Genomic DNA, 27879 nt, shown 5'->3' with positions numbered 1-27879 from the left:
TGACAGGTTTTCAACAAACATGTCGACAGATCATCTTTGTGTGGTTGTACGTAACGAGTCTGTGACCTTGGGAGGCGTTTGTGCGCATGTTGTCGCTCACTTTGAAGTAAGTGACTGTTTCAGACTCTGTGTGTGTGTGTGTGTGTGTGTGTGTGTGTGTGTGTGTGTGTGTGTGTGTGTGCAGAAGCGGTTGACCTCAGAGGCCTCATACCAGGTTTTCTGATATTATGTGTCTGAAACTGGTGTTGTGTATTACTCATGTTGTGAGGACATAAATGTGTTTAGACAGCCACATTCCTTCCCAGTGTGGACAAAATGCAAAGCCTCATAATGCAAATCACTAAAATTCAGGGTGAAGACTTGGGTAAAGGTTCGGGTTAGGGTGAGGAAATGAATGCATGATGATGTGTGTGTGTGTGTGTGTACCTTGCAGCCCTCGCAGGTAATGCAGCGGTAGTGGTAACCTGTGGCCTTGTCGCCACACACCACACATGGCTCATCCTTTTCGAGGTAGCTGGGGATGTACCCTGAGAGAGAAAAGCAGAGGCAAAGTGAGACGACATCACTCCAGATTTTCCTCAAGCCGCCTGCGTCTATCACACCAACACTGATATCCGATCAGTCTCACAGGACAGCTGCTTCAGAACAACACACCCAACACCACAGCAGCAGATCTGGGGTCAGCTAGAAGAACAAGCTGATGAATAAGAACTCTCTCAAGTCATTTTCAATGGTTTATGGGACTGTATTCATTTTCTTGGGCCGAGAAGAAGCTTCCAGATAACATGCATTACGTTTCTGAAGCAAGACAGAAAAAGAATATATAGTGAGCTCGAGCAAGTTCTCGCGACAATACAGCAACAGTCTGACCTGCAGAGCGACACAATCAGTGGTTTTCTAACACAGTTAAAGGGACCCTGTGGAAGAGATATGATCAATGTCTTTATAAACGCTTCCTTTTTCTTTGTATCTTGCAGGCGCACGAGGACGTGGGCGCCATGATGCACATTCTTGCTGATGGTTTCGCAATATTCCGCTGAACAACTGTAGGTGGCAGTAATGTGGCAAGAAATGTCATCAGCAGAGGGAGTGAAGAAGACTGCTGGCAAACGCATGATTTCAAATACTCTAAAAATCGGCCCACGAGGAGGAAAATGCTTTCAACACATTTGTCAGACGCCGAAGATTCACACAGTTTATTCTGGGTGAGAAGCACAAGTTCTGTTTGTTTACGAGAGAAAGCTGGAGGGCACCTTTAAAGCTCCATAGCTCCTACAACTTACACAAAAACAGACCATTCAGAAATATTCCTGACATCTAGTAAATTCTACACTCCCACACAATCGCTCCGTGTTGCATCACTGCTCGCTTAAATATACAAATATCCATCAGATCAATGTGACAACACTACAAACTGAGTCTTTAATGTTATTAGAATTTGATTTATAGTCTCATTTGGTTCAAGTGTATAGGTTACATAGACTTCAGTGATCTCTCTCTCTCTCTCTCTCTCTCTCTGTGTACTCCTCTTCCTCGCTCTGCAGCCGTTCGTCTGCACTAAACTCGGGAATAGGACGCTCTGTTCTTTTTCCATACTGCCTGCAAGACCAGTGAGACTGAGAGAGGGAGCGCAGAGACACAGGAAATAGCAGATTTCTAACCATTTCATACGATATATAGCTCATAAACTGGGAGGGGGAGGAGATGGTACACTGCAAGACATAAATAAATACACAAATGTGGGTATCTGAGTCACACACACACACACACACACACACACACAGCTACTGGCAGAGCTTTACACTCTGAACATGCACGCTCTTATGACATATATACTCGTGTGTGTGTGTGTGTGTGTGTGTGTGTGTGTATATACCAAGGCGTGGCGAGAGCTGTGACTGGCAGTGTCAGTTGGGCTCTGCCTTTTGGCTTTGTTACAGATTTTAGAAGAGGAGGGGGAGGGCAACAAGAGGATGGTGGGAAAGAGAGGGAGAAAAAAAAGGAGGAGAAGGAGAGACGGGAGCGATGGGGCACAAGTGGCATTTTGGCCAAATTGGTTTTCATATACCGTTGAAGAGCTTTCTGCTGATAAGAAAAATCCATTTGGAATCAAAATATTAATTTAGATGGAGAGAAAAAAGCAAAGCGCTCGAGTGAAAACTAGTGTGAAATATGGAGGAGAAAGAAAAGGAGTGAAACTGAACCCTTCAGAGGGGGAAAAGAGAGCAGTGAGAGCAGAAGACAACAGGAAAATAATCCAAACTAAATGGGGAGGACGCAGGAGGAGGAGGAGGAGGAGAGGTGGAAAAGGGGGAGAAAGAGGGAGGAGAAGAGAAGCAGGCCAAAGGAAAGATAACTGGGACATCAGACAGCGATCATATAGGAAAAATGTCAGCTCCAGTGTGCTGGCAGGACAAGCAGCGGCAGCCGGATCTCCGAGCCAGCCTGCTGTGGCTGTGTTTGGAAGCCAAGCCCAAAATCAATAACACTGCAGCTCTCCGCCTCTGGATACCCACCCCTCCCACAACGGGCCCTGCAATACCTCCACCGACAAACCCAGGAAAGGGAAGGAGAGGCCGAGTCAAGATAAATATTTTGTCTTCACATGTTTCCCAACATAACATCTGCCATTGGGTTTTATCAACGTGCGTGGCTCAGGGTGGTAGGAATCAGGTCCCCGGAGGAGTCTCAGGATTGTTTCTCGAGGTCCTTACATGACAACAGCACGGTGAGGTGACACTTGAGACTGTAAACATTGAGGAGGACATCAGGAGACAAGAAACTATACACTGATGTTGGAGTTGGATCGGCAGCTGTTATATAAAATCTCGCGTGCCCACTGCTGCTGTGATTATGACTGAGAACAGACCAGGGCTGAAACTCAGGCTCATGTTCCATTTTCAGTCAATCTATGGGTTTCTTATTAAACAAATCAGTGTTGAATCGTCACGTTTCCTCATTTTGACTGAACAACAGACTCAAAGTGGCTGAAATCATAAAGTATTTACAGTACAAATGTGTGAATCCTCACAGTGGAGGAAGCAGAAAATAAATAATTAAATTCACTGATTACTTAACTGAAAAGCTGATTGTCAATACATGTTTTGCCAGTAGGTGGCAGTAGAACAAGCTGAAAACAAAGCCTTTAAACTTGTTTAAGCTAATGTGTTAGCAAACAGCTGCCTGTTTAGACAACCAGCAGACACAGCACAACATTAGCATTCACTAAGATCATGTTTGTGGACACCTATCAAATCTAATATTCACCCTCCTTATAACTCTGTTTTGGTCTCCACCAGCTCCTGGTGCCGTTAGACTGAACCACAACAGTAAGAGCTGTGGGCTGCAAAACCCAAACAATGAACTGAAAGACCCTAAAATGCTCAGTAGACCTGAGAAAGTGCCGAGTCAGGGGATGATTCTCTGTGGGTTCGTCACCTCACATTTTACATTAGCAGTCGATCCACTGTTTACTAAAAACACAGCCTGATGCACCTTTAAAGCAGCCGAATGACCTTCTAACAGGTCACCACCTGATTCAGTCAGCTGCTTTTTGATCCACATTGAACATATCTTAATATATCTGTGGTGATTTGAAACACTCTGTGTAGCTTCCTCTCACTTTGTTAAAGCAGAATGGATTCTTCAGTTTTCCAAAGTATGTGTGTGTACTAACTGTGGATTATGAGCGGTGCGTGTGCCTTAACTCCACGACTATGGCTCCACATCCGCCTGAGTGTGTTGACAGATCAGGTCGAAAACACTGACTGATATCAATGCACGTGTTAAACAAACACTCTTCGGTGTCCTGAAACCCTGCTGAAGTGTCCAAAGTCTGTTTGAGGGTCCGCCCCCCCCGCAGGAAAACGCTGACATCATTACAGTGAAGGTAATTCGATCTCAGACAACCATGCCCCTCAGGCAGACACATTGTCATACTTTCCCAGTTCAAATGGACCATGGCAGGTAGAGAATGGTACAAGATTCCAGCCGAGACACAGAGAGGCAGACAACAAGCCTGCTGGGAGGGGAAACGCGTGAAGAGGACAGGCCTGGGAGACATATTCTAAATGCCAAATCAAGCGTCCTGTAGACTCAGGTTTTTGAACTGGTGTTCCTCCCACCCTATCTCATTCAATCTCTCTCCCTTCTCTTCTTCACTTGCTTTCTTAAGCTCGGGGGATTTGGAGCTGTCACTCAAACAACGTGCCGCGTCCGACAAGAAAGCAGAGGGAGCAGAAGGCTTTCGTTTATTGATCACAGATGCCAAGATGTTTTATTTTTTTCCTCTTTGGAGGTGACAAATCGAAAGCGTAATGTGCACAAGGCAGCCATGAATCACGTACCACTAGCTTCTGTGCAGTCACTCAGCCGCCTGCGCTCGCTGTGGTGAGACTGACAGCTACAATTTTCCAAAATGCATCAAACGTAGCTGAACACAACGCTGGGAAAGCGATTTTCAAAATGACTGGTTCCCTGCACCCAAAGAGCTCTGATTCTCCAAAGGACAGGTGTGTTTCTGAAGCGGCTTAAAAATTCAGGTGGAGGCAGAGAGTCTCCTCATCAAAGCACCAGCCACCAGTTACTCACCAGTCATACTCTTCACCGAACATTGGCTGTTCTTCCTCTTCCTTTTTGGGCCATTGAGCCACCTGAGAGAGAACAAAGAACAAAGAGAAAAAAGAGAAATAAGTTAAGCGTATGCAAATATAAAACACCTTCCTGTATCTGGATACATCTCAGTCCGAACTGAATCGGCCGGACCACATCTGGAACAGTTCTGGCTCGCAATGTTATCGGATCTCGGCCAGGTGTGAAAGCAGTCTGCAGTTTGGCCACGCTTGAGAAAAAAATGAAAAAAAAAATTGCCCAAAAATTTGAAAGGTCATCTTGTTCCATCTCCTCCTGTTACAGACAAACGCTTCGTCTTCTTCTGCAAAGAACAATAGTTCCCATAGCAGCACTGCTGCCCCGGGAGGGGACACGCCATGTTTCCATCAGCGCCAAAATCAAGCTAATGGGAATGCTTATTAATACCAGTAAGTACAAAGGCGCCTGATTAGATGCCATGATACTCTAATTAGGTTAAAAAAACAGGAGCATGGTCTGCAGCCACTTTAATTTCTCAGAGAGGAGTAATGGAGCTCTCTGGACCAACGAGCAAAGGCTTACTCATAAGCACTTTGTCAAAGAGGAAGGTTGTATAGTTGCTTTTGGCAGAAAAGGCTCTTTTCTCGGGCGTTCTCGCACACTGAATCCGAGCGGCAGGAAAGCAATTTTCGTGGGAATACAATTAATCCCCCAAAACGTCTCTAATTATTAGAGTACACACGGGAAAGGCCCGCAATAGCAGACCAAGCACAAACACCTCGACTGTAATGCGCATCAAGGAAAGCAGCACGCATGCTCCACGAGCATGTGCACTCAGAAACACACCTGCAGCCACACTGACACATGTGAAAGGCATGTAAAGCACAGATGGGAACTGGCTGCTCTGAAGGGAATTATGAAAGCGCAGAGATGGAGAGGAGAGAGAGTTGAGTAGAGGGGGAAAAACATCTCTGAAAAGAGAGTATGGGAGAGAGTCAGTGAGTGCTTCTTGTCAGCGCTGGATGTGTTCAGAATCCCAAGAGTTGAGCTCTTTGCTCTCAGAGAATCCTGATAGCCTCCAGCTCTCCTCCCACACCAGGGCCCTTTAATACCAGCTCCAGGAGAGGGAGCAGGACTCCATTAGCACCATAAATAAAACGCAGGCCCGCTCTGTGAAGATGCACTGCTCAGGCCTATAGGTTACATTTCTCTGTGAGGCTGTTTAACTGTATGTTCTTTATTATGGGGGGAAGTCATCCATCCTCTGCTGCTCGGCCTGATGTTTCTCCTTTTGTCTCATTAATGGTTTTCTTGTGGTTGTCTGAATCAGAGCTCTGCAGAAAGCTTTATATATACATATATATATATAAATATAAAGCTCTGAGCAAACTGTATAATATATAAAAATCCCATTAAGGTGTTTAGTTTACATGGAATTTAAGTTTTTTGCATTTTAAAAAATCTAAATATCTTTATTGTCAATCATCAGCTCTGTGACAGGGTGAAAAATCCTAGAAATCTTTGTCTCAATTCCAAACTTCATCTTTCCGCCCTCTAAAGCTGTCTGCAATAATTAAAAGCTAAAAGTTTAAATCTGCATTAAAAAGTGTATAAATCCAAACAGAGCCCATTTAAATCTAACACATGTGACGTATAGAAACTGAATTAAATCAGGTGTACCCTCCAAACACGGACGCTGCCTCTGCTGCGTCTGCTTCTCTTGTCACAAAGAGTTTAGTCCATGAGATGAGCGTGGCCGTCCTTCACTCGATCCGTTTCAACTCTGGAAAAACTACATTTGAAAGCACTTTGGGGGAAAAAGTGAAACTCTGCGCTCCTTCATTTCTGATCTAATCTGCGTGATGGGATGCATAACTCACTTTCCATATGCATACGGACATCTCTGATTATACTGTAATTCGTCACTTTAGAATATGGAACTGTAATAACATGTGATATAATAACAATGTAAATACACCAGAGTTAAATCTGAATGTATGATATAATCTGAATATGGACCTGGGACGCGCTGATGGATCTTTTCTCCTGAACTTTTGAATCCTGAGATGAAAACTATGACCTTGGTGGAGTAAATATCACCCCACTCTGCTTTGTGATGAAGCATTCTTTACCTCCACCTTGTATTACTTTCACATATGAGGAAAGCTCTCAGTCTGTTATTTGTGGACATGTGCAGACACGACCTGACAGATGGATTTTATGAAAAGCGACGTCTCTGTTCGCCAAGAATGACCAACATGTTGCACATTTTCTCCCCTCTCTCATAATCCAGAATATTTTTATACATTTCACGCCGGCGAGCAACATTTGCCCCTCAGAAACAGAATAACTTCACCGCCTCTGAAGCTGTAATTGAGCGTAAATACCATCTTAAACTGCCGGTCACATTTCACCTTGGCTTCAGTTATATCTCTGTCTTGTTTTCAGTTATGGCTCCCTTTGTCCTTTTTCAGAATACATCAGGTGGCTTAAGAGGGCATTAAATTAAGATCTTAAATAACCGGCTGAGTCGAAGCTTGATTTATGGTGATTGCTGTGCCTATAGCAGCTTCTTAGAAAAGGGCGTGATGTTCCTGTCGGGGTGGGAGGAGAGCGGAGGACTGTCTCACAGCTGGAGGAGCGAGGATGCTCACCTGGGAGGAGACTCCTCTTGGCATGCAACAACAGCAAAGGTGGCACGGTGCATATTTCACAATGCGCTGGAGCTTTCCGAACACGGCCGAAGCTTTTGATTCATTTCTGGGGCAAAAGTTACGAGACAGCAGGCTGAGAAACAGGATTTGAAGGCGTCACAGCGGCAAAAAGACGGGAGGAGTTTTCATTGCCACTCAAATGTAAATGTCACTTCTTCTGCCAGTTGGCTTCCACATCACTCCATACAGCTGCTGGAGGCTACAGCCATCAAATTGTCAGCTATGAGACAGTTCACTCCTCCCATGTGACAGCATGTTGTTAAAGATGGAAACACAGTCGAACTGGATAAAAACAGATACTCTTCATCCAGGTCTCTGTCACTCCTTCGACAACGAGGCCTTCTCTGCAGCTCTGCGCTGACATCTTGCACCCCATCAACAAGCCCCTCATAACCTAAGTTGCCACAACCTGCCACATGTTAATCCTGGTTTTCCCTGGGCTGAGCTGCACGGCGCTCTGTTTTTTCAAGCACATATTTTTCATGAAACAACAGCCAGAGCACTGATACAATAATGAAATGATAATATAAATCAGAGCTCTCTGAAACAGCTCCAGTTCCAACCCTCTATTAAGATCTGATCGAGCCCAAAATAGCATTAATGAAAATATTATCAGCCTCGCAGCTAAAAAAAGAGCTTAGCACTGTTGGCGGAGCCTCAGAAGTGCTTTTCAGAGCTCTCAGTGGAAAGATTTAGAGAGAAACGGTGTCAAGTGTCCCTGAGAAACAAAAGGAAAACAACACAAAAACAAAAGCGCACAAAAACACAGTAAGCGTGAATACGTTTCAGGGTGAAAGTTCCCACGTCTGGTCAGATGAACTGCAGGAGGCGGCGTTTCAATGACGAACATCTCGCCTCGCAGGACGCTCTGAAGCACTGCTCTAAACAAACTACAGGGAAATCTGATGTGGCTGCTCATGCAAAAAAGCACAGCCAGCCAACGCGCGAGCAAACACGAGCACATCACTTCACGGATAAAAACATTGAGTGATTGAATATTTTTTGATGGAATGTGAGTGATTGCAGGTCGGGGCACGATGCCGTGTGGAGGCGAACCACAGAGCGCTTTTCAATTTCCAACTCCTAAACTCTGATGGGATATGGATTGCAACATACCTCTAAATATGCAAGGTCCCTCACACTGTGCCTCTCAGCAACCTGAGCCAAGCCCACAGAAACAAGCACACTGTACTTTCTCTCCAGCATACACACACACACACACACACACACACACACACACACACACACACACACACACACACACACACAACCACACAGAGTATAAAACTTACAACCCTGAACCGAAGAAAGTTGGGACGCTGTGTAAAACATGAATAAAAATAAATGAACTGTGTTTAACTTCAACAGTTTTACGAAGTGCTCTGAGCTCATGCAGTCATCTCCTTCATCCAGTCATGTGTTCACAAAGTGGTGAACCTCTCTCCATCCTCTGTGAACGACTCAGCCTGTCCAGGATGCCCCTTTCACACCCAATCATGACACTATCACCTGTCACCAATGAACCTGTTCACCTGTGGAACGTTCCAAACAGGTGTTTTTGGAGCGTTCCACATCTTTGCAGTCTGTGAAACGTGTTGCTGCATCAGATTCACAATAAGCAGATATTTATAAAATCAATGAAGCTGCTGAACATTAAATATATATTGTCTTTGTGCTGTTTTCAGTTGAGTTTATGTCAAGACGGATTAGCAAATGATCACATGCTGTTTTTTTAAGCTTTATGCGACGTGCCAGCTTTCTTGGAATCGGGGCTTTAAGCTGAAGTTTAAGAGCAGCAGTTTGATTCCTGTGACTCAATAGCTGTGCGGAACATGTACACATGTTGCACAACTAAACGCACACACAGCCCAAAACAAACACGGAGCAGAGAATCTACAAAACAAGCCAAAAGGATGACATGAAAAGGACTTACAGAGCTGACCTGATGACGCAGTGGGACTGTAAAATATGCATGGCAGAGCAGTGCTTCTAGTTGAAGTTGCAGATGTACCTGACTTGCTGCTGCACAGCCCTCATGCGTGGACTTACTCTATCTGTGTTTCTCACTCTCCTACACCCTGATGTCTCTAGCAGTTGTGCTATCTTTAGCCTGCTGACCCACTCAAATATATTCTCCCTCTCCCTCCCTCCCTCCCTCTTCTCCAATCTGTGAGACTTTCTTGCTCTGCTGGTAGTACCACCCAGTCTACCCTGATTGGAGGGCAGCCAGCATCTCCACCTGTGACTTTGACAGCGACTGTGGGGCGCGTCCAACAGGTAATTGCCGGCTGTCAGGTGACTGAGAAGTATTGACGATCTGAGGACAGCGCAGCTTTCATAAAAGCTAAAGCAGTACGCATGACTGCAAAAGATAGCAAAGAGCAAAACAAACCAGCCCCAGTCACAAGAACAGCGTGTCCTCACAGATAATTCCCCTTAAGTTGGCACACTTAAAGGATAAGGCTGGAGTTATTCTTTGGTCTTTCTTGTTGTCAACAAATCCCATGTAAAGGTCAAGACCAACATGAGTTAGTCCGTCCTTTTTTAATTCAGTGAGACGATGCATAGCGAGGGAGATAAGGCACAACGTGATATATGTGATGACTTGACAAGGTTGGCACAAAGAAGCAAAACACGCATAAGTACACGCAAACGGCAAAAAGCAGTTAGGATTAGATACGACCTGGAAGTGGTGAAGGTACAGTAGCTGTTAGGATGTGAGGCGTGAATTAAAGAGGACGCTGGGAAGTCTGCTGAGTAGACTTCTAAGTGTGTGTGCAAATGTAGAGAAGCAGCAGGGGGGAAGTGTTCAAAAAAAGACTCGAGAAAGAAAGAGGAGAGAGAAAATTAAGAAGAAACATACGAATATTTTAACTACATTTAATCAAAAGGTGGAGGTGCTTTTTTAACCGTGTGCCATTTTACAATATTTCCTCTGTTTCATCTCTAAACACTTTATCTTTCAGACCCTTCAGCTCAACACTCATTGGTTCCTGCTCAATAACTAAAAAACAAAAAACCCACTCAGTTTTTAAAAAAGTCTCAATTAATTCCCACAGCAGCTGTAGTTTCCAGCAAATGTCACTCAGTAACAGGAGCAGATCTGTTGGGGACTATTTCCAGTGGCGGATTAATCCGCATTTGTTGCTGTTGTGTGTTTTAGGCAGCGGGACAGTGCACATAGTATTGAGTCCACAGCTACAGTGAGTGTGTTCATGGTAATGAAGGAACATGTCAGCCAGTGCAACAGTGTGGCTCATTGACGTGTTTTAACAGTTTTTAGACAACAATGGAGCTCTGTGGCACAGAGGAAGACCATATATCACACACACACACACACACACACACACACACACACGTCAGTTCGATTCATCGTTGGTTTTGGCCTGCTTACAGGGTTTGAAGCGTTCTTCACAGCATGGGAACCATAAAAGATAAAGTGAACTGAAATTACAAACAAATTCAAAACACTCGAGGTCAGAAAATATGTCTTCTGTTCTTTCAGCCAGTCATGGACGACTGAGAAGCACCTGCTTTGAAGCGCATGCCCCTTAACCAGACAGGACAACACAAAGACTCTCACAATAGTCCAGAGAATTATATCCATAACGCCCGTCTGAATGAGACTCCCTGTCCGATGCTTAATGGGCCACAGTAGCCTATTGTTCAGCGTGCATGCTATAGGCCTACAGCTGTGTCTGTCCTGTCCTATACATCCAGTGCTAATGGACACTTTGTTCCCTCATGTGTCCCGCCACCGTCTAAATTACAGGCTGAGCGAGAGGGGGTTATAGCATGCCACTGAGTGAAAGCAAGACAACTCCCTCTGCTCAAATACACCAGTGTACAGCAACCCACACATAACTAATAATAAACACGGAGCTCGATCCTCAAACGTATCCAGCTCGTTACGTCCTGTAGAACGGAACTCAAAAAAGATTTTATAGACTAAATTACTACATTTAGCCTGTATTTAGCTCCTCAACTGCGTGCATTTTGCATCCTTACATTCTATACGTTTCTAAAATAATCCAACGATAATCAAAGCATATGCACGCCCTCCAGTGAATATTTCATTAAAAACAAATCCCTAAAACTGAACAAGCGCTACATTATTTACAAGTTAGTGCACAAAAGGGAAAAAACAACACAATAACAGGATGAATTTTTAAAAAGACTTCACATCCATGTGCAGAAACACACATTAAAAAAATATTTGTCATTTTGACAATGCAAATGATGTGAATTATTCAGAAAAGGGCGAGAGAGTTTACAGTTGATTTTACAGAGTTTATGTTAAATGAAAATGAACACAGCTCTGCCCAACGTCGTCCTTACTGTGTTCAAACCAGCAGGTTTAAGTACGAACCCAGCACATTAGGGCAGCGCGATCCATCAAATTTTGATTTCAAGTCCGATTTTGGCTTCAAACGCTTCTAAAAACAGGATAACGGAGATAAAACGATTCATGTGCTGTTTTCTGTTTCAGTGATGCTCAGTTCAGCTCAGTCAAGGCGACGTCACCTGGATTCATCTATTGGTGCTATTACAGTAACGGTGCTTGGAGTTGCAAGTCTTTTCGAACATTTTATATACCAAATAAACCCAACACTATAATACATATTCTAGATTATTTAAATTAATATTGTAAATGATATTATTACTTTAAGACTTTTGTTTTTTCAGATCAAGTTTTTGTCAATGAACAATCGTGTTAAATATAACTACACAATGCTCATAGTGATTATGATCATTGTGAGAACCCAGCAGCCCTATAGCACATACTGTACAGACACACCCATATGTTGCATCAAGCACATATGAAGTAATTACCTTCATCAACTGGCAGACATACCGGTATGTACAGTAACTCCCTTTCTATTCAACCTGATGGCATTCATCGAGTTTCAAAGCCTAACTTGGTATCTAAATCCTCAACAGACAAAGTAATGTAATGAGTCATAAAATCCATAGCAAGAGTGCAATTAACAATGTCTTTAATGCGGGCATGACGGGACATCCCGTCATCATGTCCAGGACGAAAAGCTGAATCTTGTTTACTATAGACGCACTGCAGTGTGGCATGGCGGGGCGGGGAATCTGATCACCACACACATGAGAGCTGTGGTCGACGTTACCGTCAGTAAGCAGGAAAACACACGTTTATGTCACAGAGGGTAAAGAGAGCAAAGTAATAAGACATTTTAGATAAATACATGGCTTTAAAAAGACCCATAATATCTCCCTTTGTGCCTGGATGCAAATGCTTTTTATAGTTCTGTTCCTATTTTTCTTACTTATGTATGCGGTAGGTTGAGCCTCCTCTCTCTGGATGCAGAGAAAGGTATGAGTGTGTTCCCTGACGCAGATACTTGGAGTTATTATGACCCATCTCATGCAATTTACAGCTGAGCGACACAGTTCATACCTGTGGTGAATCTGAAATTCTGATTAGCCCAGATCGTCCGTCTAAAAGGTTAAAAGATGGAAATGGAAGCGGAGAAATAACATTATGTACAAATGCAGCAAGTAATTAAGTCATTCAAATCACTTCATGTCATCGGGTTTATCTTCATAGCGCCAACAGGACTGCCGCCCCGAGCAGAGCAGAGCACTGTGATCTGATCAAAGATTCCTGAATGCAGCGAACCACGCGCAGCGCTGTGGCGCAAGCCTTTGCCACTGTTCATGCAACACGGTGCAAGCAGCCTTGCATCAGCTGCAGTGACATGTTAGTGCAAGTGACGCAAACTGCAACGACACATCTGAGTTTGAACTGAACTCCTTCAACAATCCATGCATCTTAATGAGCCAAAGAACACGAAGCAAATTCACACAAAATGGCATCAAACTTTGTGGTTTTAGGGAAAACAGACTGCCCGAAATGAAAATCAGAATGTAAGGGAAAACATTATCTTAATATTTCACTATCAAAGAATCTGTCACGTTTATGTAAAAGACCACATGAAACAATCTTCAGTCCACAGGTACAGGTGCTCTATTCTCTGCCTGCACGCTGGTAACCATAGCATCACTTCAAAGAGCCCGACCAGTTCAAAACAACAGCCTGTCAACAGGAAGGGAGGGGCAGAAATTTAATGGAATCCACCGTCACCGTCGTCGAACACAGAGCTGCTATCTGACTCGCACCTCGTCCAGCTTCACTCCTCGGTGACGTGCCGAGCGCCGCAGCCAGCACCTGGTGCAGGTGTTGTAACACACGCACAGTATTTACATCCAAACATGTCAAGTGAAACAGGAAGGCCAGCGCTCGGGCTCCTGCATCTATGACCACACCAACTGTCCCCGTCCCCCGGCAGCAGAGCTGTTAATCTCCTGACAGGTGTCCGTGTTAGCTGAGGAATCCATCCAGGCTCCGCTGGATTGACTTTCTTAGCGCGAGCTTGTAATGTGGCACATGGAGACACAGCGGAGGGGAATCTGATGCCGCACTCTGGACAGCCAGCGAGTCCCTCCACATGGTCATAGTAACACAGACTCATGTTGCTCCTCCTGTCTACTTCCTCCCCCGTCCGAAGGTAGTAAATACAAAACAAATGCTTTGTTTTTTAACCAACCAAAAACAATCTCACTTCACGTTTTAATTATTTCAGGTTACTTGTCACAGCGGAGTCGGTCAGCTTCTGGTGAAAGACTGCTCAGACTGTTTACTTCCTCAACAACCTCTTCAGACGCTCAATAGAGATTAAACAAAGTGAAAACACGGTGTGAGTAAACAGACGCTGCTGTGATCTTCCTACACAAACACTCTAACAGAAATAATGTCGCCTAAAATGATCACAGACGTCTGGAATACATTCACATTAAGTTCACATAACCACCATCCATGAGCTGCTTGTTGGCGTGCATATCATGCATATATCTTAACAATGTCTTATTAGGAAGTTGCTGTAGATGAATCACAGTCTTAATAAACTAACTTTTAATGACTCTAACTGCCAGAATGAGGCAATATGCTACAAGCAAGCATGCTAATAAACAACTATTTAAAGTGAATATGTGCACCTTTGTATGAAGTGTGACTGTTTGTGCATGAGCTGAACTCAAAGCCGGAGCAGATTGATCTTGACTGATGACCCCCCCCCCCCCCTTTACCAGAGGCCTCGTCCACACAGAGGGCCCCTTCCTCTCGCAACAGCACTATGAGAGAGGCTCCATTCCACTAATATTATGTTTTCATTAATGACAAGGGGCTTAAACAGTGCTGTGTTTGTTTGTGTTCGGCCCGGTCTGACTGGCTGTGCTCCTCAAGAAATGCAGGGGGGGGGGGGGGGGGCAAGCGTCGGGGTCAGATGTAGCTATAGGGCTAGTTCTCTGAAAACAATTCAGGAGAGAGGAAGAGAGTGGGGGGGGGGGGGCTACGTTGTTTAGCTTGTCTGGAAAAAATGGCCCAGAGACGTGAAAACAGAGAGCACCATGAGAGATTTAGACGATAAAAGAGACTGAAAAACAAAGATTCCCTGTCAGATGTCCTCAGAAAACCTCCTCCGTACCTAACGACATTACACGATAACAGCAAGCCAACTGTGCCTCATTTCAGGGATATATTCACCTCAGTAAAGGACGAGCTTTTCAATAAGAGGGAGAGAGGAATTTGATTGTCTGATGATAACAGGAAGAAAATGGCGTCCCACTCACCGTTTCTCTTCTCCCTCTGATGGGTTAGGGTCCTGCTCCTTGGGAACGTGTTCCATTCACCTTAATTCCATCCAGCAGCCAATCATGAGAGACTGAGGCAAGCCCCACCCTCGGATGCACACTTGTCATTCGCCAGTCGGGAGGGGTCAGTCAGTGGAACATGACAGGGTCCCGTCCCTGGGGTTTTGGGAGGAAGGTGGGGTGGACTGGGGGGGAGGGGGGGTCTCCAGTTGGAGTCGACCCCCTGTGAGGTTGGTGCGGTGCGGCTCGGTGTCAAACTGCAAGGTGTGGACGATGTCGTAGGTCCTGTTGGGGTAAATCTGCAGGCACTGGGGCCGGGGCTGGAGGTGGATGTCAGTCTCAGGGGTGCGGAGGGTGGAGAGGGATCCAGCCTGGAAGAGAATAAAGGAACGAGTCAGATTACACCACCTCCAGAGCTGAGACCAGTCCATTACCAGCAGAAAATTAATTGGCAGCTACCTAACAGTTTAATTACGTCGTTTCTTTCAGAAAAGCGGCCAAAAATTCACTGGTTCCAACTTTTCAAATGTGAATATTTGCTGGTTTTCTCAGTCCTTCATGACAGTAAACTGAATATGTTGGGACGAGACACTGGGAGGCTGTAATGAGCATTTTTCACCATTTACTGTGTAAATCAGCACATTAATGAAAAAATGACAATGACAAAAATGAAAGAGAACTGCACCCTAATGATGTCCAACGTCCAGCATCCTGAAGACCCTCTGCACATTGCCCCACCTCGCACTGTATTCATCCCAGCACACCTGCCGACATGCTTCCTCTGAGCCTTTGTGAGGTTCATCTTTCTTAGCGAGTCACAGTTTCACATGCTGAGTGTTCACTTAGATTAAGACATTTCTGCTTTAGCATCACAGACTCTCATGCTTTTGTCCCTGTGATACAAAATCTGGCAGCTACCTGTCTGATAATCTGACAGGTAGCTCCAAATCTGAGACCCAAACGTGACCCGACCCCCGAGTTGTTCCTTTATTTTACTGAGCATTAGCTCGACAGGCTAATTCAAGGAAGGTTCCACTGGACGTTGTTTATCTACTCACAACACATGACATGCATGGATGCAGACAACTGGCGCAGTAAAGGACAGAAAGAGACATTCCTCACACACCGAGTTAAGACTGGATACAATGACCTGGAAACTCTGTCACCCTAAACTGTGCTGCTACAACCGGATAGTTCCTGGAAAACTGTTTACGGAATGTCACCTCTTATGCAAGGTTAAGCAGCATTACGACGAGCAGCTGAATCTGCATGAAAGGCTGTATGTTTGTGTGTGTGTGTGTGAGTGTGTGTGTGAGGACTCGGAGGGTCTTGATCCATTAGCCCCTGCCTCCCTCCTCTGTTGTCCAAGGAAGGCTTTATTCCTCCCTCCGCTAATCCCTGGCTCAATGGCTTTCTAATCCGGAACAGTGGGATAGGGCATGAGAATGTCTTTAGACATGACTGATATTATTATTGCTTTTACTGCTAATAGAGAGATTACAGGCCACATTCAAAACAACCTTTCTCTGCAGGCAAATGAGTGTTTCATCACCTACACACACGCTGCAGCAGGAGGAGTCGCATTTCTGCAAAAGGCGACTAATTCCCACCCAAAAACCTTCGGTGTGACGCTGATGGCATCTCAGAAAATAATAATCATCTCAATAACATTTACCACACAGCGTATTTTGAAGTGTTTAGACTTTAATTGATGCATTAACAGCTTTCAAACAACAGCTTTGATGGCTGTTTAGGCAATTTCTTAAGCAAACATGACAAACTTTAGCTGGTTAAACGTGACGATTTGCTGGTTTTCTATGTTTTCTGTCATTATACAATAAATCTCTTTGGAGTTTAAAGCAAGCTAATTAAAGACTGGGCTCTGAGGCATCCTAATGAGAATTTCTTTTGTTATTTTATATTTTTTATTTGATCATTTCTAGCAGATTAATGTATAATTAAAATAATCCAAATTTAAAATAAATTGGCTTCAGCCCCACAATTAAACTCGGACAGAACATTTCTGATTCATAAAAGAAACTGCAGACGAATTTGAGAACTTGAAAGGTAATTGAAAAGAATTCACTCGTTCAGAGGAGCGGAGACCTTAATGCACTGACACCTGCTTTAAATTGTCGAGTTAATGATTAAATGGTGCCACTTTCTGGTTACTGAATCTGCAAGTGTAAAAACACGCCGACTGAAATCACACTCAGGTTCATCAAGTGCTGCAACCTTCACAGTGTTGAAAAGCTTTGCATAAGCTTATAAAACATCTGCATTTATGCCTCATCAAAAGGTTGAGATGAGAAGTGCAACCAAGGGACACCGAGGATGCTGAGGGGGTGAACTCTCTCACAGCTCGGTTAACCAGCCTTTCACTCATCGCTGCATGTTGTACAACCAACATCAGTCAACCACCATCTCAGACATCATAAACAGCCATCTCTGAGATCTTATAGCCATTTATTATGTGTCCATTGACAGGAGCTTATTCACCGTAAACAAACACGGTTTCTCAAGCATGCACTTGAACACCCTCACACATATAATGTGCACACAAACAAGCAGCTGTCACTGAAGGTGGAGCAGTAATGATATTAACCCAGAGGCATACCGTGAATGGAGTGTGCTTTATGAACGACCTTCTCTCTATCATATCGACTGATGCTACGAGTGGCACTAGCTTCAGTGCTGCTGTTTGTGTTTGTAACACAAACACTTGGTTGTTTATCACACTGGGGCAGAGGATGGGTGAGAAAAGCGGGCCCATTGTTTGTTTAGCAACTGAAATTAGCTCCAAGTATTAGCAAATAAATGAACACGTGTCCCACCTCATTTAAAGAAACGTAGAGCTATTAGCGATAAAAACATCTTTGATGACCCGAAGGTTCACCTTTTCCTCTTCATCATCTCCTGTGAAAGCAGAAAAAGCTGGGCTGTGCGGTCACAACGGACTGAGGTAGGCCTACATTTCTCTTACTCACTTTTTGTGTGAGGAAACATAAACTGTGACGATGCCGCAGCTGCTGTGCATATTTTTCCTTTTTTAAAAGAGGCTAAAACAGTTTATGGACATATTTGTGGAAACAGCATCTAAGCTTCAAGCCTCTGTGTGGGTTGTTTCCCGTGGGAGCAGTTTACTGACCTCCGAGGGTCGGCGTTGGTGGGAGACGTGCCGTCGGTTTCTGTAATGCGCTACTGACTGGACCGTGTCGTAGTCCTGCACAGCCTGAACGTTGATATCAGGTGTTTCTGAACAGGCTCACATAGTGCTGGTTGTGTTCAGTCTCTTTGCAGTATTCAACATTTAGGAGGACCAGACGAGCTGTAAAGTTTGCATTCCACTCATAAAGTGGAAGCTAGCAAGCTAGGCTAACTAGCGTCCTGTTTTCCGAGTGGAGGCTAGTTAGCCTAGCTCGCGAACATCAGCGTTGACTCCCATCTGCTGGGTCATCAGCAGCTTCTCTAGCTCGTGTTTGCAGCCTCTCTTCAAAGTTGTGGAGATGAAAAATAACCAGGATGTCAAATCTCATAACACACTCATTAAACATGTAACACTGCATCACGTTACTTCCAGAAAAAGAACAAAGCAGTCTGATAAATCTTCTTCGAAAAGATCGCTCTTTTCTGAATTACTGTGTCCTTGTATGTACTCATTTGCCTGTGCTCCCGCCCAGGATGTTATGCCCCTATAAATATCCTCTATATCCAAGGTCAGGGCATGAAAACACAGTGGTCTGGGGCATCTGAGTACATAGCATACTTGAGCTGAGGGAAGGCGGTGAGAAAGAGAGGAGATAAAGAGAAAGGAAGACGCACAGAAAGAAAGTGCGACTGAGATAATATGCAGAGTGCTTTGTGGAGCGGGACACTGAGGTAAAGCTGATGAAAGGTAAAAGAAAGACTTGATTTAGGTCCCTGTTGGAATGAAGACAAAATAAACTCACTTATCAGAGCTCGAAGACAAATAACAGGAAGAGAACAGGGAGTGTCAAAAGGCAGATTTAGGGCGTTCAGCCTGTTTTGAGCACCAATGTGCATATATAGATAAATGTCTGAGATTGTACGCGTACAGTATCAGCTTCAGATTTATTACAGAGCCATTTATGGTCTGTGCACATCAGCGAGCAATAAAATGTGAATATGCAGCTCACGCTGAGATCCTATCAGGAAATCATGTATAATAACATGTGATTCCTTCATTTTAAATAGGTGATGAACTGCTTTAATGGAATATGCTCTCGGGTAACCTTCCAATGGAGGCGTTTGTTTGATAGAGGAAGGCAGAGGAGCAGACAGGAAATGTGGGACAGAGAGGGATGACATGCCACAAAGATCCCCGGCTGGATTCAATCGAGCCTTTTCACGGCAGACAGTTTGACTCGTCAGAGCAGAAAAGCACAGGTGGAAGCGCTAATGATGCCTGCATTCCATTCAGGTGAGCCCGTACCAGGGCTCCCATATCGTGCATGCTCACTCGCTAACACGGCTTACTGGGAAACTTAATGGAACGGAGCCATCATTACTGTTAATATTCACACTTGTGCTTTTCCTGCTCTGACAAGTGAAAATGTGTGCGGCTGCAAAAGGGTCTCTGCGAGGACATCAGTGCTGTTACACAGCATGAGCCTGTGTTTCAAACATTAGTCCACTTTACGCTTTAAAGGTGGCCCTGAGAGCTTTCAGTTTCCTCATTTGCCACAGGGACGGCAACAGCACCAAGCAGAATTTAGCCATATTTTAATATAACGAGGATAATGTGACTGGAAAGGCTGTAAGCACCAATCACCAAAGCCAAGGTATCACTCCCACAAATAAGCAGTATAATATGTTGTGCATTTGCATATAGACAGTTTCAGTTCTTATCAACTTGCACGCACAAATATAAGAGTACAGACACAGAGGGGTATAGACTTTGCTGCATATGGGCTGTAACATTCATCATTTCCAACGTGCAAGACAACATCTGAGAAGCTGCGGCGGCACACTCAAGAACTTGCTCAGAGCAGGAATCAAATTAGTGGTTTGCAATCAAATGTTGACTTGAGAAGTACGACGTTTTCTGTGAAAATGCATTCCAACATGTAAGTTCTCAGAGTCTTTACAATAATGTCTCCTTTGCTGCTCGCACACACACACACACACACACACACACACACACACACACACACACACACACACACACACACACACACACACACACACACACACACACACACCTTGAATCTCTCCCCATCCAAGACAGCTTCCAAATTTTAATTGGGCCTGCAAAAACTGGCATTTTCCCTCGAGCAGGGTTCACCTTTAATTGCACACTCTGAAATACAGCCTTTAAAATGCATCAAAAGAATAACTAGTGAATGCATGTTGATGCCTGGAGAAGCTCAGAATTAATTAAACATGACCTGCTTTCTTTCTCCTCTGTTCCAGGCCAGAGAGATCGATGTCCCTCTGTTCTTCAGAAAGTGAGGACAAAAAAGAGCTGGGTGAATTCTTCAGTATAAAGCAGGCCACTGTGAAATGTAGCTCTACAATGGGAAGAAATGATTAAGTCCAAGGATGTCTGGATTGTGCTTTGATAGAGAGAAATCACTTGAAAGCGTTATCAAAGCAAAGGGGCACTGAAACAATATTTAGGAACGGAGCTGATGATAGTGAGCTCAATATTCAGGAACTCATGAGGGAAGAGGCGCTTTGATAGTTGGTGAGCTGTAATACTGACACCATTAGCAGAAAGAGCATGGGGAATGAAGAGCACCTATGAAGGGCAGGTTTTGGGATTTGTTGCCTTGGACGTGTGCTGCATAACCGATCCAAAGTTTGGAAGGACTGTTTGAAAACCAACCTGCAAGAATGACTTCCCCCTCCAAACAGTTCAAGAATCAAATCCAGTTCTGGGCTTAGGAATGTGGGCCAAGTGTGAGTGAGTCACTGCTCCTATACACACAAGAAGGCATCAACATCCCAGTCGAATAACAACTGGGAAACTTTCTAAAGCAGAGCTGCCAAACCAAGCCAGCACAGATGCCACCCGACAGCCCAAGTCTGTTAATTAGTTTAGTCTGTAATTAAACCCAGATCCACTTGCTATAGTGTTATACCGTCAATGCGGAGGATTTCTTATCCTACGACCAACAGCGCAGTTATACAACCATCACAAGACGGGAACCTTTCCCATCTCTAGCCTCCAGTCCATATGGTGTGAAGAGGAGTTCCTCCAGCGATTCTTCACGGGATAAAAAAAAAAAAAAAAAAAAGTGGTTTAAGAAATTTCCATAACAACTACTATAGCATGAGCCCACCCACAAGCGGGCTCAAATCAAACATGATTCATGATCCAGTTCACCAAGACAGATGGAAATGGTACAGTTAATGAGACGAAGCGACACGTTAGCCAGAGCTGACGACAGTTTATTTGCGGAAACGTCTGAAAAACAAGATGCACAAAACTTACTTGAGACTTGACTTTATTTGCTAATTGCTTCAGTGCTGAAAGAAGGAGAAGGACGCTCAGCTGATTCCTGCCACTTCGGCTCTTTCAGTTCATTTAAGAATCACAGTCGCGCACTAAGGAAAAACTGCATTTTGATTGACTTTCGGCTCACTGACCAATTATTTCAATCATCAACTTTAAGGAGGGCACACAAGTCCACGAGATGCCTCTTAAGGCTACAACATGCTTCTTGCAGCTGCTGGCGTGTTCCGGCACGCAGCAGATCACGTCAGCTCAGACGTGTTAATTTCTTGCTACACTGAACCACACTTTCGCGCTCTTTTCATTTAAAATAAACCAAGAGTTAATCTACAATACCCACATAAGAATTCGAAAGAGGAAAGAATATTTCTTTCCCCATGAAAGGTATAATGTAACTGCTGCGTTAGTGCATTAGAAGAAAGTGCACGCGTGCTCGGCTGCAGTGAGCAGAGTTCAGCCCCGAAGCTTCTCAGGAGAACCCTTGTTAGAATTCACACCATGACAGCAGACGTGGGGTCAGTGCTCCTGACTCCCAAGGGTGGCCTGAGCAATTAGTGGTTAAGTAATGGAACAGGGCCAGGCCGAGTTGTTGATGTGGTGCATGCAGTCTGATCATGGAAGAAATGGAGGTGGAAGGGGGGAGGTGGGTGTTAGTACCCTCGGGTCGCAAGTAGTCAAAGGCAAAGAGATTGTGTTTCATGCTACACCTCTGCTCGCTCCCGCGCCAGGCTAATTACTGTCAGGGGATTATTAATAGGTGGTAATAGGTCACGGCAAAGCGACTAAATGCTATCTATACGGCCACTTTTCCTAATGTGACCTTGTGGCTTTGAGTATGCACAGACGTCTGCATATACAAAACAGTCATGTTCAGCTTACATGCGTATACACAAGCGGTGATATCGGCCTTCATGTTTGTCGGGTGCTGGAGAAAATGACAAACTACTTAGTACCTGCATACATCCATTTATTTATTATGAAGGGAGCAGCAACACCTGACTCAGCAGCGAGCTACGTGTGCTGCAGGAAACTGCTCAGGAAAGAAGCGAAGACATGGATCTCTGGTTTCAAACGGTTTGAACTTTGACCTACTTCGACACTGAGCTTTCGAGCTTCGATCAGCAACGCTCAGTTCGTCTCAAATGTAGATGTCAAACAAGCAAACAATGGTTCCTTCAAATTCTGACACATTCTTCGGCTTGCATGTAACAGCAGGGTGTTTGTTACAACAACACATTTTTTCTAATAGCCCCCATTTGACTGTGTGTATCTATAAGCCTTCATATAGCACACACACTAAATCCCTCAGTGCTGCCGAGCTGAAAATGGGAACATAGTGTCCTACCCTGACTCCGCTGGTAACACTGTGTTTCTTATTCTGTTTGCATGCTCGGCATGTGTGTTTGGGTGTGTGTATATAGATATGTCTGTGCCAGCCAAGGACAAACAGCACATAGTAGGTAGACAATGATTTTGTTGCCATTGCTGTTTCTCTTATTCTTTCAGCCTTATCTGTCCCTTTCACCAATTTTCTTTCTGAGTCTCGTTTCTCTTTCTTTCAACCCTGTTTTGGATCTTTTTCAAAATATTTTACGTCACCACTTCTCCAGCTGTCTTCACCTCACGCTTTGGCTCGTGTAAACTCTCTGCTTGCCACTTTCAAAACTAATAATGATAACGACGATAAGGCTTGTAAAACAAAACCCCTGAGAAAGCTGAAGAAGGATCACTTGCTTTTTCACCCTGATTAACATCATGCAAAAAATGCTCATGCTACATCAACATTGCAACTATGGATGGGACAGTTCTGTTTTATTTATTTGCACAGTGGATGACTAGAAAATCAATCAAATGACTACATAAATACACAAAACATCTCTAAAAAGACACAAGGTCATCACAAAGAGATTCTAAACAACCACAAAGACACACAAAACAACTACAACAAGATGCAAAACAACCACAAAGACACACTAAACAACTACAAAAAGATGCAAAATGACAACAAAGAGATGCGACACAACGACAAGGAGATGCAAAATGACCACAAATACACACAAAACAACTGCAAAAAGATACAAAATGACCACAAAGACACACAAAACAACTGCAAAAAGATGCAAAATGACAACAAAGAGATGCGACACAATGACAAGGAGATGCAAAATGACCATAGACACACAAAACAACTGCAAAAAGATACAAAATGACCACAAAGACACACAAAACAACTACAGATACAAAACAACCACAAAGACACACAAAACAGCTACAAAAAGATACAAAATGACCACAAAGACACACAGAACAACAACAACAAAAAACTCCAAAATGACCATAAAGAGATGCCAAACAACCACATAGAGACACAAAACAAAGACAGAGAGACACAAAACAACTACCAAGGAATGACAAAAAAAACTATAAAGATATTAGAAAAATAACCACAGAAGGACGGAAAGAAACTACAAAGACACAGAAACCAGAGACACAAAACCACTACTCTTTCGGTGTGGGCGTCTTACTCCTATCTGCGGTAGGAGGGGTCTTTTTGACATCTGTGCCCAGGGGCCCATTTTCTCATAATCCATCCATGATTGCAGCAAAGCCCAAAGATGTAGAAACAGGACAGCGAGTACAGTCTGAAGAAAGCTGACGGATACGTACAGATGAGCTGCTCCACTTACAAACAGCAGACTGGAACTCTTTTAAAAGCCTCTGTTTGTCCAGAAGAGGCCGTCTGAATGACATTCACACCCAGTATTTACCCAGTGACAGCACGGTTTTCTGACACCGAGCCGGGCCACACAGTTCGGAGTTAGCCGCGTTGCTCATCACCAATAGCTGTCCAAGGGGAAAGCCAATGGCACATCTCGGCGGAGCTGACTGGCGCCTGGCACTGATGAGTAGTCAAAGACATAAATCTGCAAATGACATCTGCATACTTGAAGGGCCCTGCAACTAATGATGCTGCCAGCTTCTCCATCTTCCCTCCCAGCATTACAGAGTCGCTCATTCTGAACGTTTTCTTGTCCCATTACGACAAACAAAATGTAAATGTTAACGAGTAGCATCATGACAGGCTGATATAAATACAACAGATGTTGTGTGCACCCCATTTTTTCATTTGTGCATTGTTTAATGTCACAGATAAACAATACAAAGGTTCTAACTAATGATTATATTCATTTTCAGTTAATGTGTCAATTATTTTCTTTCAGTTATTAGATTTAATTTAGCCTTTAAAATGTCTGACACGAGTGAAAAATGGCCATCAGTTCCCAGAGCCCACGGCGACATCTTCAAATTGCTTGTTTTGTTCAACCAGCTGTCCAAAATGGAAATATATTTAGCTTACAACCATAGAAAAGTGGGAACATTTACATTTGTTTGCCATTCTGTGCTTTACAAACATCTGAAACCATTAATCAGTTGACAAAATTGCTGCCTATTAATTTTCTGTTAGTCAATTTAACAATTATTCAACAAATTGTTGTGATACTGGACAGTATTTCACCATTTGTTCGACCGGAGAGCCGCACATTCAACGCTCTGTTATCATGACTGTTTATAGGAACATTTCTGTATTGAAATGCAGAGCTGAATGCATCTGAACCCAGCACAATCAAACAAAACACAGATTCATCAGATGGCTACAGTATGACGTTTTACAGCTATCACTTCTGGATTTTAAAAACCTTTTAAAGACGATAGCTTAATGCAGACCACAGCAGCAATTTTCACATGCATTAAAGGTGACAGAGAAAAATAAAAGTATGCTGGATTTATTCAGAAAGGTCCAGAGAAAGTTGGCTGAAGGCAGTGGAGTAATACCCCAGGACATTCTGTGACCCGTTTGTGTAATTTCTGAGACTAAACACAAGTTGGTACATTTGTCAGGAGGAGTTAAACGAGGCAATGTATACTTTTAGACCTCTGTACACGGAAAGAGATAACAAACCCTCATGTGCCTGCTTATGGCCAATGTGAGCCAAGGACAAAGATTAAAGTACATCTATAGATAATGTTAACATATTAACTTTTAATCTACTAAGGCAATGAGCAAAAAGGGGAAAAAAGAAAAACAATCTGCTCTTTCTCTTTCTACCTCTCTCATCCCTCGTCTTCCCACCCTCCTTTGGCAAGGACAAGCTAAGGTGCTGCCAAGAATGTGACTGCATTTGGAAAACAAATCCAGCTCACTTCTCTTTTTTTCACTTCTTCTCTTTTCCCCCACTGGCAGTTTTGCTGTTTTTTTCTTCTTCTTCTTAAGGTCGGCCAGTGAATGCCGCAGAGCTCTGTACCTCCAGAGTGTTTTTTTTAGACCCGTCCGACTACCTGCGGATCGCTGCCTCTCCTTCAGCTCCACGTGGATTTTTCAACCTCTGCTAACCCTGAACTCTTCTCAGCAAACTCCAGCGAACACACGGTGTGTGTGGCTCTCCCGCCTTACGTTTCCTCGTCAGCCCACCTTAAGAAAAACTGCACTCTGCGTGAAACTGTTCGAGGCTGTGTGTGTGTGTGTGTGTGTGTGTGTGTGTGTGCGCTTTCCCGATTGTTTTCCTGGAGATGTCCACTTCCCCACACTTGTTCATTTCCTCACAGCTAATGGAATTGTCTAATTGTAACAAGATAACAAAGAAAGAAAAGCGATTTCATTATTATCATGACTTCTGATTGTTTTGGAGGGTAAAAAGTTACGGGGTCTTCCTAAGGAGGGGTTTCTACAGTTTACGACATATATTACATCAACCTCTTTAACAACGCTAGCTGTTTAAAAACGAAAAACAAGTCACACCTAATGGTATCACACACAGGATCCACGTAAGAATGAGCTGCTTTAAGCAGAAGATTTAAGTGGTTTAAAGGTCACAGAGTTTCTCAACCTGAAAGGATGCCCGAGCACACGCATGCAAGTTATGCTGCCTCGGAGATTGAATCCCCGTGTGGGCGCAAATGTTTGGAGGCAGCAGCGGCCATGCCACATTTCATTCTGAGAAAGAGGGAAAGGTGCAGTGTGTGTCAGCCTGTGCAGCTGGTATAATTAGATGGGCTGGCAGAGCAGGGAATTCCACTTTCAGTGTGTGTGTGTGCATGTGTGTGTGTGCGTGTGTGTTTGTATTACATTGTTAATATGTGTGTGAGTGTATACTTGCATATGCATCCAACATTAGGGAGACTGAGCTGGCTATGCTAACATAGCAGGTAAGAGGAAATGTGTGTTTGTGTGTATGTGTATGTGCGTGTGTGTGTGTGTGTGGGCCCTGAGCCTATCCTGCAGCATCACTGTGTGTGTGTGTTTGCTTGCATACACACACACCTGCATGCACACACGCGCACACACAGCGACTGCATGGGTAAGTTTGTCCAACTGTGCCAGCAATCTGGGCAATCACCATGCTCTGCCCTCCCTCCCGCCTCCCTCACTTCATCTCCCTGCTGCACCCATACAGGTGCCGTTACCATGCCAACAGCCCGGGGAGAGGTCTCCTTCTCCCAGATTAGGGATGGAGCGACAGGGAAACCCCCGAGACAGGAACCATCGCCGTGTTTCCGACTGAACGAGGAGAAAGATGTAATTGTCGGTTGTCTCGCTACCAAACGTTTGTTTATGTTCTAGAAAAACCCACAAAAACAACTCTGGTGTTTCAAATGATGTCGCTCAGTGAAAAAAAAAAAGAAAATTAGCAGTTAAAAGAAACCATACGACTTGGAGAAGACATGATATCCATTAATGGACTTCCTGAAAAACAACCCCAGGATTCATTCACTGTTTTCTGCTTTTATTTTAAAACATTCTGTTGCTTTCATCTGACTTTTTCCTGTTTCACATTTTCCTTACGCGTAAACTATTTTCTTGTGTTTTGTTTATCTTATACTTTACACACAAAAAAAACCCAACTAAATAAACACATCAACGCCCTCGCCCTTATGATGTGCTGACACACATAAGCATTGATTAAATTAAAAGAACATCCAGAATCGGATTCACGGATTCACATCTCCCAAAGCGGTTGTGAAACAGCAGCAATTGTTTGCATGTGTGTGCACGTGCATGTAGTGTTGCTGGCAGACAGCGTGTGTGTGTGTGTGTGTGTGTGTGTGTGTGTGTGTGTGTGTGTGTGTGTGTGTGTGTGTGTGTGCGTGTTTCAGTGTGTGTCGTGCACTCAGTTTCTTGGAGTTTACAAACAGGGCTGGGATCCAGGCACCAGCCTCAGCTCAAATAAAACATGCCAGACTCGCGTCAGGCGCATAAACAAGGGCACAAATAAAATGATATAAATAAATATGTGCAAATTTATCAAGAAAAATAGCAAAGCCTCAACAAATTGGGACAGGTTTGTGTTTGAGAGGGAGCCAGTCAAGCTCCACGGGGAGAGAAAGACGGCGCCCACAGCTCATCTGGTCTCTTTCCTG

At 44.0% G+C, this 27879-nt stretch overlaps 1 protein-coding gene across 2 annotated transcripts in view; it reads right to left on the bottom strand.

Moving 5' to 3' along the window:
* The window catches only part of LOC143339030 (thyroid hormone receptor alpha-B), a 130869-nt gene that overhangs the window by 13776 nt on the left and 89214 nt on the right, over positions 1-27879 (bottom strand). Inside the window, exons 4-6 of one of the 2 annotated variants that reach the window (XM_076760008.1) lie at positions 14964-15355; positions 4591-4652; positions 427-527 (exon numbers count right to left, since the gene is read on the bottom strand). In XM_076760008.1, the coding sequence (XP_076616123.1) occupies positions 427-527; positions 4591-4652; positions 14964-15019 (219 nt within the window). In that variant the 5' untranslated portion in view covers positions 15020-15355. Of the gene's footprint in view, positions 1-426; positions 528-4590; positions 4653-9237; positions 9326-14963; positions 15356-27879 lie in introns of those variants that run through there. The other variant, XM_076760009.1, reaches the window with a different exon arrangement.

The sequence above is a fragment of the Chaetodon auriga genome, chromosome 20, assembly GCF_051107435.1.
Source record: "Chaetodon auriga isolate fChaAug3 chromosome 20, fChaAug3.hap1, whole genome shotgun sequence".
NCBI classification, from domain to species: domain Eukaryota; kingdom Metazoa; phylum Chordata; class Actinopteri; order Chaetodontiformes; family Chaetodontidae; genus Chaetodon; species Chaetodon auriga.
This window is presented reverse-complemented; position numbering and strand designations above follow the sequence as displayed.